The sequence below is a fragment of the Ochotona curzoniae genome, unplaced genomic scaffold (assembly GCF_017591425.1).
Source record: "Ochotona curzoniae isolate NIBS_2020 unplaced genomic scaffold, NIBS_Ocur_1.0 contig_2754, whole genome shotgun sequence".
Taxonomy (NCBI): Eukaryota; Metazoa; Chordata; class Mammalia; order Lagomorpha; family Ochotonidae; genus Ochotona; species Ochotona curzoniae.
In genome coordinates, this window is record NW_024465582.1 from 20,647,035 (window position 1) to 20,659,104 (window position 12,070).

At 44.0% G+C, this 12,070-nt stretch overlaps 1 protein-coding gene across 1 annotated transcript; it reads right to left on the reverse strand.

The window, feature by feature from the left end:
* Window positions 1-4,670: 4,670 nt before the first annotated feature.
* On the reverse strand, window positions 4,671-6,608 carry TMEM267 (transmembrane protein 267). The gene is made up of 2 exons (XM_040977680.1): window positions 6,236-6,608; window positions 4,671-5,085 (listed from the first exon to the last, which is right to left on the reverse strand). The coding sequence occupies exons 1-2, from the start codon at window positions 6,545-6,547 to the stop codon at window positions 4,750-4,752; spliced, it is 648 nt and encodes a 215-aa protein (XP_040833614.1). The 5' UTR covers window positions 6,548-6,608; the 3' UTR covers window positions 4,671-4,749.
* Between the last annotated feature and the right edge of the window lie 5,462 nt (window positions 6,609-12,070).

The following is a 12,070-nucleotide window of genomic DNA, read 5'->3' on the forward strand; positions in this document are numbered from 1 at the left end:
CAAGTGCTGGTTCACTCCCCAAATGACTACAACAGCCAGAGCTGGACTTGTCTGAAGCTGGGCGCGGGGCAGCTGGGAACCCAGGAGCTTCCACCAGGTCTTCCACATGGGTGCTGGGACCCAAGGCTTGGACTAACCTCCATTATTTTCCCAGATCACCAGCAGGGAGCTTGATCAGATGTGGAGCAGCTAGGACTCAAACTGGCATACATATGGGATGCAGGCGCCACAGGGGAAGGACCAGCCTGCTTCACTACCACACCCTTCCCCATTTTCTTTATTTTGTTTTGTTTTTTAAATCATGATTTAGCCTATAGGAAAAACTATAGGGAAACAAATGGAAATTTATTTGCACATTCATCGCTTAAGTTATTATTCAATCAGCCATATGTACAGTTATTTCCCACTGTCCTTCAGAGATAGGTTCCAGGATATCAAAATCTGTGCACACTCAAGCCCCTTCCATATCGTGGTGTAGGACAGATTTTGCAAACAAGCTAGGTACACTCTCCTGGACAGTTTAAATAATGTTTAGATTGCTTATACTATCTGACACAATGAAAATGCTGTGTAAGCAAAGGTTATGGTATTTCCTTAGGGCTTGATGACAACAGAACACTTTCTGAACATTCAGTGCAGGTTACTTTTGAATAGTTTCTCTCCATGTTGGTTGATTCCGGGACTGTTGAATCTGGAGATCAGGACAGCCAACTGCATATTGTATGTCCCAGTCTGTACATCGAGAATTACATAACATGCTAGACATCATGTGGCTAGAAGCTCTGAAACTCTAGTGACATCCCCTTACATTTGGTGTAACAGCTTTAGCCGTGGCTTGTGGTGTTGGTAATCCTTGGCATCAGGTCCTGGCTACTTTGCTTCCCATCCAGCTAACTGCTAACACTCCAGGGAAGGCAATATAAAATGGCCTAAATCAGGGTCAGCTCATTGGCTCGACTGGCTAATCTTCCACCTTAAAGCGGGGCATCCCATATGGCCTCTGGTTCGTGTCCCAACTGCTCCACTTCCCATCCAGTTCCCTGCTTGTGGCCTGGGAAAGCAGTTGAGGATGGCCCCATGCCTTGGGACCACTTGCATGGGAGACCTGGGAGAAGCTCCTGGCTCCTGGCTTTGGACCGGCTCAGCTCTGGCCATTGCAGCCATTTAGGGAGTAAACTAGCAATGAAAGATCTTTCTCTTTGTCTCTCCTTCGCTCTGTAAATCTGCCTTTGCAATGAAAATAAAGAAAAAAAAAAAAAGCCTAAATCTTTAAGCCCATGCCACCCACGCAGCTGACCTAGATGAACTTCCTGGCTTCTGGTCTCAGGTGGGCCTAGATTTTTTGAACACTGAAGCAGTACATGGAAGATCTCTGTCACTCTTCCTTTCAAACTCATAAAGAAATCTTAAAACACCATTATATTTCTGTCTGCCCTACACAAATGTGTAATGACTTCTAGAAGGCACAAAACATAAGCAGCCGTGGACACTGCCTGTCAAACAAAGCAGGAGCATAGCTGCCTTCAAACTAAATGTTCTCAGATGCAGCTGCTCAATTATCAATAAGTGCTTGCTCACTGTGGCTGAAGTCCTCCACATGACCCCCAAGGATCCGGGCTTCTTCCAACCCCTGTGGGAGATCCGATAGTGAATGGTTGACCTCAGAGTTCTCGGCCTGCGAGGGCACTCCAATTCCTCGTGGTCTCCTTGGCAGATGGGATATAGCCGTTGGTGCCCATACTGATAGTCCTTGGTGAGGATCCAGGAGTCTCCAGGGTTGGGATACAAGTCTTCTCCTGTCCTCCTGTTCCACTCTGGGGTCCCTCCCTGCTCTATGTATACGATCTCCTGTTAAGGGACTGCCAGGATCGCTCTTGGAACCCACTGTATGACACAAGCTCCATTCTGGATTCTAGCTTCCTTCCATTGCCAATCCCTAGAGGTGGCAGATGAGAACTCTACAACCCCTGCCATCTATGTGGGAGACTCAGCCTGAGCTCCAGTTCCTGCCTTTGGCCTGGCCCAACCCCAGCTGTTGCAGGCATTTGGAAAGTGAACCAGCAGAGGGATCTTTGTCTCTCTCTTTCTACCTTTCAAATACACAAAAGTAAACTTTTAAAAAAGCATAACAGATTATAAATTCTCTTGCAAGATGCAAAAGTAGGCTTGAAATGACTGGACTACTTCAGTTTGAAGACAGAGTCCAGCATTGAAGGTCGCCAAAGCTCTGGGAAACACAAACTCTGGCAACTATAAACCTCAGTAAAATATTTATCTTCCCACAAATGCCCTGGTTGAAAATTCCCTGGGCTTTGGTATACATTGCAAATTTAACTTTGAACACTCCTGCATACTCCGTGGCTTGTGCTCTCTGCTTCTCTTCTCCAAGATCCATCTTGATCATCCCATTGTTCAAAGCTCCTTTTCAGACCGTTTCCAAACACTCTCACCTGCTGTTAGTTGGCAACACTCGATATGAGCAGAACATTGTTCAAGCCAGCATGAACCGCACAGTTCAAAGGAACAGCAGATGGGGAGGTGTGACCGGGGAGACAGTCAAGGGCGTGAGTGGGGCGTGCCTGTGGGATGGACTGCTTTATACAAACAGTGCAGCCCAATCTCCAGGCACAGTGTTGTGTCACACCAACTCTTTCACTCAACACAAGAACAACAGCTTGGGGACTCAGCTGCTGGTTTTCCAGAGGTTACAGTCACGACTTTCAGGGACCACAGCAGACAGACTAACGGTAGGAAATGAGATCACCCACACAAAATTTGTAATTAATTTTTAATCAAGAGGTCACAGTCACAGCAAATTCCTATTCTAATAAAGGAAAGTCACGGCAACCCCAGAATTACCAATGTGATAATCTAAAATAAGACCCAATGCTTTAATACTTTTAATGTGGAAAAACAAAAAGATTTTATAGTTTAAAGGTACATAAGACTTTATTTCCATATATTTCTTCAATCAGATATTTCATTAAAAAATCTCTAATATAGTCAGATTTACTACTGTTGTATAATAAGTGCTATTATATCAAACAAATTCATACAATGACTACTTAGGAAAGAAAAGAAACAACAGATTATAAAATCTAATAGACTGTAAAACATATTGCAATAAACATGTTAGCAATAAAAGAAAACAAATTACTGCCCTAAAGACGTGGAAACTGCATAACCATTTTCAGTGCTCTGTTTAACTTCATCTATAAGAAAACTCTGCTTTGGATAAGGAATTGCTTTATGAATCAGTCACCGTTTCTCAGATGATAAGGCACACAATCAATGGCATCGTAAACCACGGATCCATGAGAAAAGCCGCAGCTAGCAGATGGTACACGCAACCCGGCAGGAAGAGCAGACACCTCTGCAACACTGAGGTTAATATCAGAGCAGCGAACAACCGTGCAAATGGAAAACTCACAAGAAGCCCATCTTCCTTCTCCGGCAAGGGCTAAGCCTGCTAGCAGAAGATCACCCTGAAAGACCCACGTCATAAAGCAAATCTCCTAAAATACTTTGAAAAAAAAGTTTTCTTTCACAGTATGAAATGCCAAATTCCAGGCTTTATGCTTGAAGTGATATTTCTGCTAATTATGTTTTTGTGCAAATTGAAATTCTACGGTCATAATCTAGGTAACAATATTTTGTTAATACTTTTTGTTATATATTCCGTTAAACATAGCTATGGTTTTAAAAACAGCCAAAATTCCAATGTGAGATTCTTGGGTAAAGATAATAAAAAAAACACACTATTTCAGTAAATTGCTACTGTTGTCAACATATTATAATAGTTATTTTCTCAGTTGATTTCTGGAATAATAATCAAGACTTAGAGTCTCTGTCTTTATGAATGGATAATGATGGTCTCTTAAGAGAGATCGAAGCAGATTTTGCTAGTAATCCTAACTCAGAGTACTTTGCAAATTAGGATCCACATACATGAAGCAGACAGTGTCAGCATGTCTGACTCATGAACGCATTCTGGCCATTTTATAGTTTCATGTCCAAGAGGCATGGGGGTTCAAGTACAATGCTGTTTCCACAAACAGTCACCGTAAAGTCTGAGTTAACTGTCATCAGGAAATGGCCTTAGAGGTATGTTCATCTAACTGAACTACAAGTAAAGCCACATAAACAGAGGCAGAAACAAAAACATATCATGCAATAAATGGAACTGAGATACTGCACCAGACTGTCAAAGGAGAGAGAAATGGTTATAACAGGGCCCAGCGGCATGGCCTAGCAGCTAAAGTCTTTGCCTTGAATGCCTCAGGATCCCAGATGGGCGCTGTTCTAATACCGGCGGCCCCACTTCCCATCCAGCTCCCTGTTTGTGGCTTGGGAAAAGCAGTCGAGGATGGCCCAAAGCCTTGGGACCCTGCACCCGCTTGGGAGACCCAGAAGAAGTTCCTGGTTTCCGGCTTCAGATCAGCACAGCACCGGCCGTCATGTCTCACTTGGGGAGTGAATCATTGGACGGAAGATCTTCCTCTCTGTCTCTCCTCCTCTCTGTATATCTGACTTTGTAATAAAAATAAATAGATCTTAAAAAAAAAAAGAAAGAAATGGTTATAACAAATATAATTTTTAAAGAAATTGTACATGCCTCCTGAGCAAGAGGATCAAAGAATAAATAACAGAAGCAGCCAGCTGCGTTTCTGATATTCACTTTAATGTTGGCTACCCTTTTCTTTTCATCATCTGAGTCCCTGCTTCTTTTCAAGAGTTCCTGTGATAACCTCAGACATCAATCCGAATTCCATTTTTTGAAGACATCACTTGTCTGGTCCCTGCTAAACACATGAGGAATGAGCAGAGATGAGGTAGCCACGATGTAGCGATCACATAAAGCCAGAATGGCAAAGGAGAGGTTTTTCCAAATGGGCATATCCATAAACCATGACGGATTCCATCTCGGATATGGTGGGAGGCCCAGGATATAAACAACATCCATGGAAGAAAACACCAGGAATCTTTGAGCTTCAAAAGATGCATAACCAACTTCAGGGTCAGGACGGCAACAGGTATCACGGTGGAACAGTGAAGGACAGGTCTTCGTGGAAGACTTAGAGCAGCCTGAGGGGAGAAGTGAGAGTCATTTCCTTGCTGGTGAAGCACAATTTCATACGCAAAGCTTCAGTATTACATTCTCCAGAATCAATCAGAACTTCAGGGCAAACTGTCTTCTGTGCCACCTCAGAGCACATTTCCAAAAACTACGTAGAAAGCAAAAAATCAGATTAAAATGTGTGAAGGACCTCCTTTGCATCAAAACGAAACCAAGGCCTCTTTCCAGGGTCATTATTTTATTTGTTTAGACACCAGCAATCACGGATTCCCTCCTTATCATGTTCCAAAGTAAAACAGGTGTTTTACAAGGAATGCTTGGTACTTGACACATAACAGGAAGAGGTGGTCATTTCTCATTTTTTCAAGTATCTACTGGACATCTATTAGATGAGCCGGGAGCTGTTATAGCCTAGCAGTGAATGACATGGAGAAAAGTCATTAGTTTGTGAGTTTATATTTCTTTCCTGAAATATTTATAGACCATGAATACACTAAAGGTAGGGAAATCGGACATTCACATAGGCTTGGGCATTTGGCAAAGTGGATAAGACACCTGCATCTCAGGCCAGTGTGCCTGGGTTCAAGTCCCAGTTCTGTTCCTGATTGCATGTTTTTGCTACCATGCAGCCAGGGAGGCCCAGGTGATGGCGCAAGGGCTTGGGTCCCTGCCGCTCCTGAGCTCTGGATTGAGTATCTGGCTCTTGGTTTCTACTCAGCCCACTCTTGGCTATTGCAGGCATTCAGGAAGTGAGACACAGATGGGAAATATCTTCTCTCTCTCTGCCTTGCAAGTAAAACTGAAGTTAAAAAAAGAAAAAGGCAATACCCTCGTCACCACTTTAACTGTATTCCTGTGTGGGGTAGGTCACTGCATTGCTGAAGGCCTCAGACTGTGCACCAGAGGCTGTGCCCCAGCCGGTCCACTGCAGTGCAGCCAGGATACAAACTGGTGCTCATATGGGAACCTGGCACATGCAAGGCAAGGACTTTGACCACTAGGCTATTGTGCCGGGCCCAGGAAGAAACTTTAAAAAATTGAATGAATAGGTTTTCTTACCTAAATAACTAATCCCTTCTAGGTCTAAATGATGCTGGAGAGATCAGTATAATGGTGTTAAAGGAATTAAAGGAAAGACCAGACATTCATGTTTCTTACCTTTAAAGACAAGGATCTAGCTAGCAAAAAATGGTCTATGTCAATAACAGAGGCTAGAAATCCAGCTAAGACAATTTCTCCAACATCAGTCTTCTTCTTGATCCCAATGACTATCGCCCAGGACCACATGCCAATTACACAGTGCACTGCATTGTCTGAGAGGGCGCGAATCCAGTCACTTTGTTGAATTATGGAAAACTGAAGTATCCTGTCAGCTACTAGGCAAAATATTCCCAGACCAAGGCTGGAGAGAAGAGATTCAGTGCTACAGGCCTGGAGTGAAGCATGCGTCTTCCCTGTTTCAGTTGCCATTTTACACAGGTCAGCACATAGGAAAAGCCATCAGGAACGTCTAGTCTTGTTTTCATTCCTGGCACCCTACAACAGCAAGAAGAGAAAAGAGAAAAACACTCCTGAAGATTACGTGCTACCGTATCATATTTCATCAAAGTAATATCACAGTAATTTCACAAATTCACAACCACATTGAAAAAATAGCATCTCCCACATTGTTATAATATGACAAGGCTCAGTAAGAGATTAACTTTGAGGCTGGTGTGGTAACTCAATAGGGATTAACTTTGTAGAAACAACAATTTAGTATAGAGCAAGGGATACTTGAGAAAGCCTGCTGACTGTCATCTGTTGCTCTGAGGTCGTCAGAGTCCTCTCAGTGACGTGTGTCACATGCAGTGAAGGACACCCAACAACCGTGTCCTATACTTCTCCTGACAGCGAAGTCTTCTTCCTTTGGGAAACCTGCTTACCTCAACACCTGAACTCAAGAACTGGGCGATTCGTTTCCTCTCTTCCTAGGTACTCCGATTCATCTAGTGATGAAGGTAACCCAGTTGGGCTCCTTCCCAGAATTCTCCCAGACAGAGCAGGTGGGGAAGCTATCTCTTTTTTGGGGATGGGGTGGGGAGGTACGGGGTGGGAAGAAATTATTCTCCAATACATGACACAGCTTAGAACAATGACATCCCAGAAACACAGAGAACAATCCGAGAGCATCTTGACAGCATCGAGGTCTGAGGTTTAGTCTCCATGGTTCTTAAAGTTGATCAAATTCCTCAGTTTATCCCTTACTTTCCTGAGCAATTCCAGCATTTCCCAATAACTCGTCTTTTCATTTTTGTTGCCTCTAACCAGAAAATCCTAAGTGAAATAAAAGGATGCAGAGAGAGTTGTTGAGTTCAAACTTGGTATAGAAAACTGAAATCATTCCTCTATTTATAATTAACACTATATGATAACTGAGTTTTTGTATTATATTGCTTTAATTATGAGAAAAATGAATCAAATGGTTTGTTGAGTATGACTCAACTTCTGTTCTACAACAAAACTGTACATGTCATTATGTATATTTGCAAATTTACATGAAAAGATGAAGGACCCAGAATAGGAAAGAAACACTGAAACACAGGAACTAAGCTGAAGGAAAAGTGCTCTCTGATTTTAAGTCCAAACCCAGGAGCCAGGAGCTTCCTCAGTATCTCCCACATAGGCGCAGGGGCCGGAGCGCTTGGGCCATCTTGTGCTGTTCTCCCAGGCGCATTAGCAGGGATTTGGATCAAAAGTGGAGCAGCGCCCATACAGGATGGTGGCAGAATGTGGCAGCTTTGGCCATAGCACTGGCCCTAATTTTAAATCTTATAGTAAAGCTTTAGTAATCATGATTGTGGGGTTGGTATGAAGATAGAGAATTAGATAAGCAAAACAAGATAGAAAGTAGAATCAGAAAAAGACTTACACATGGAGTCAATTTATCCTGACAAGCTAATACAAAATATCCTTTTCTACAAATGGTTCTAAAATAACTGGGTATTCACATGCAAATATAATGAACCTCAATGTATACCTCACCCTAACATATAGTTCAAAATGACTCACATTGCTAGATGAAAAATATAAAATAATAAAATTTCTGGAGGAAGCTTTTGTGTCCTTGGGTTATATAAAAAAATCAAGTACATTATCAAAAGATTGATCATTAAAAAATACACTGGACTTCAAACTTAAGAATTTCTGCTCTTAGACACTCTTAAGAGAATGAGAAAAACATGTCACAGCTTGGAAAAATATTTGCAAATTTCATAGCCAATAAAGACTTTGAGTTCAGAATATACAATTCTCAAAACACAGTAATAGAAAGCCTAGCAACACAAAAATGGGAAAAATATGTGAAAAAGTACTTAACCAAAGACGCTGTACAGCCAGCCAGCCAGCAAGTACACTAAATATGCTCAATGTCATTATTACGGAAATGCAAATTAAAATCATGGTGTGATATGAAATGTACTTATTAGAATGGCTAAACTTAAAACAGGCAGTCCAAGCATTGACTGGGAAATGGAGCAAGTGGAATTTTCAAAACAGGAGGGATGAAAAACAGTACAACCACAACCACTTTTGAAAAAGCCTTGCAGTTTCTCAGATAGTTAAACATTCTCTAATTCTAATCCAGTTACTTCACTTCGAGGCGTTCTCCAAATGAATGTGTATATGTACATAAATAATGACTGGACATTTACACAAGTTTATCTGCATTAACTGCCCAGCAACATGTGAATAAAGAAAAATGGAATATAAAGAAGTCATATAATATAGATATGATAAACATCAAAATAATTATGCTAAGTAAAAGAAGCCAACCTCCTTATCTCCAAAATGTACATATTAAAACCCCAAAAACCGGGTCCAGTGCCATGGCCTAGCAGCTAAAGTCCTTGCCTTGCACATGCCAGGATCACATATGAGCACCGGTTCTAATCCCAGCAGCCCCATTTCCCATCCAGCTCCCTGCTTGTGGCCCGGGAAAGCAGTCAAGGACAACCCAAAGCCTTGGGACTCTGTACCCACAAGATACCCAGAAGAAGCTCTGGCTCCTGGCCTTGGATCTGCTCAGCTCCAGCCATTTCAGCCACATGGGGAGTGAATCACTGGACGGAAGATCATCTTCTCTGTCTCTCCTCTTCTCTATATATCTGACTTTGCAATACAAATAAAAATAAATCTTTTTTTAAAAAGTGTAACAAAAAAGTAGGCACATATTTTAACATGATTAATAATATTAATAAAACATGATAGGATATAGCATTCATTAGCATTAAGAAGTGTGTACAAGCTGCTAAGCTCCTAAGCCAAACCAACAGTACAATATAAAATACAATACTTTTTTTGGAGTTGGTATTGTGATGCAGGGGCTTATGAGGTCACCTGCAATGATAACATCCCATGTGGACAGCAGTTTGAATCCCAGCTGTTCCGCTTGCCATTTAGTTCCCTGCTAATGTGTCTGGGAAAGCAACAGAACATGGCTTATGTTCTTGGGCTGCTGCCACACGAGAGACGCATAATGCTGACGATTATGGTGGATGGACTGGTGGGTGGAAGATCGTTCTCCTTCTGTGTGTATGCATGCGCACGGCCATCTCCCTCTCTCGGTAACTCTGCCATTCAAGCGAATATTTTAAAAATGTAAACAAAAATATGTTCATTGTAATATATTAGTTGATACACGATACATTAAGCTTCTATGAAAAATGTCTCTATCTACTATTTTTTCTTTTTTTTTTAATCTATTTTTATTGGAAAGGAAGATATACGGAGAGGAGAGACAGAGAGGAAGATCCTCAGTCCAATGATTCACTCCTCAAGTGACTGCAACAGCTGGCGCTGAGCTGATCCAAAGCCAGGAGCCAGGAACTTCCTCCTGGTCTCCCATGTGGGTTCAGTAACCCAAGGCTTTGGGCCATCCTCGACTGCTTTCCCAGGCTACAAGCTGGGAGCTAGATGGGAAGTGGAGTTGCTGGGATTAGAACCGGTGTCCATATGACATCCTGGCACGTTCAAGGCGAAGACTTTAGCTTCGCCACCACTCTGGGCCCAGAACAGCACTATCTCAATAGCGGTTCTAAAAGTTCAGCTTTCTGGCATCTGTTCTACTCCAACTGTTTGTATAGACATGTAACATTTCTAGTAAGGTTTTGAATATTAGAGAAATGTAACAATTGTACTTTCTCTACCACTTATTGTCTGGTCATGACACCCAAGTGTATCCATTTCTTGTTCTCATCTTTCTTCTTAATCATTTTCTTCCTGTTCTATTTCTTATTCCTCCTTCCACAAACAAAATGGACTCCTGAATCTCTTAAATTCCCAAGCTTTTAACTGTTGTTGGGAAGGTGCCTTCAGAGCAATGACTATAATTTTCCTTTAAATGTGTCATGAATAAAACCTACAGTGCCATCGCTGTTTAATGAATATTTCATTATACTGTTAGGAGGAGTCAATAGATTAAGCACCGGCCTACAAATGGAAGCTGTTGTATTGGGATCTCTGCCTTTAGTCGTTTGGATCACGTATGTTTCTCTAGGACACGCAGGGACCATTCCGCTCCGATCAAACCGAATCAAACCCTTTCCCCATGACAGCAACTGCCCTCAACCACAGGCCTCTGGATGACATGCGCAACAATGTCTCCTCTTTCCTTAGCTCTCAAACACCTGATTACGCAGTCACTTTAACTATGCGGTTAAAGATTGGCCGGTAATAGTCTCTTAGATAGTATTTCTTCCATAACGAGAGATCTAACACATTCCCAAGGCAAATGTCATCTGTTTGCGCACTCCCCTCTCCCCACAACTCTCACAAATCATTTACAAAAATTTGTGGTAAAAGCAGTCTGAGATCCCAAAACTGCCTTTATTGTGCCTTACTAATATATTCTCTTGCCTCAATTGTAGCTGTGGCGAAAGTTCAGGTGCTTCTTTAAAAGCCAAAACATAAAAATGCCAAATGTGACGCAGCTAATCGGCAGAGAGAGGGAACACAGTTCTTGCTTTCACTCAAACTTTGTACAGCCACCACATCTCTCCAGAAAGAATGTGTAGCTCCTGTCACCGCTACAAACGAAACAGTTCTCAGCAAATTCCCAGAGTCGCGCTTTCCCGAGGCGATCGTGGTTGTTTTTAAAACGTCCGTTTCCAAGAATGGGGCAGAACGCTGTGACGCCTTGAGGGACGGGAGCACGTCACACAGGACAGCACCGAACCGTCTACCAAACGGGGCGCTAAAGGGTCTTTGCACCTGCCGAGGCTCCTGGCCCGGGCGCCTGGGAAAGCGCTGGGTGATGGCGGGACCCAGAGGGCGTGGAGCCAACGCGCACCCCGAGGCACGCGGCACCTGGCGACCCACTGCCCACGCACACCCCAGCTCCGGGCACGCCATCCACACCCGCACCCGCGGCCCTCCCGGCCCCCCAACTCGGTCTCCTGCCGCCACCCGGCCCCGTGCGAAGCTCGGCAATACCCACCCTCTGCGCTGCCTGCCGGAAGCAAGCGCCAGGCCCGCAGCAGCCGCGCCTCGCCTCCGCCCCCGGCCGCGCACCGAGACGCGGGCGCCGGCCAGAGCGGCTGCCGCGCGCGGGGCCGCCGGAGCGCGCCCAGAGGGAAGGAGGCCTTGGCGGGGCCGGGAGATGGCCCATTCCTCCGTCATTATACCTCCCCGAGGAGCCTGGGTGACAGGCTGTCCTGTTGGTTCCCTTCGCTCGGTACAGCCGCTCCTCCGGGGACGGTGAGCGCTCAGGGAGCTCGGCGGCTCCACCGTGCCCTAGGGGATGCCTCCTCGTCAGCGGTGATGGGGCTGTCCTGCTTTGTGATGACGTGGAAGCGTCTACCTCCAATGTAGTCTGACTCTAAAGAACTGGACCCCCGAGATGAGTTTGTATGATGGGGGCCAGGCCTCATTCTACCTCCCTGCCTCGGAGTGCTTCGCGTCAGAGACGTCCCGGAAGTGTCCCTTTGCAGGGACTTTCTTAGCCCCTTCCCGCTT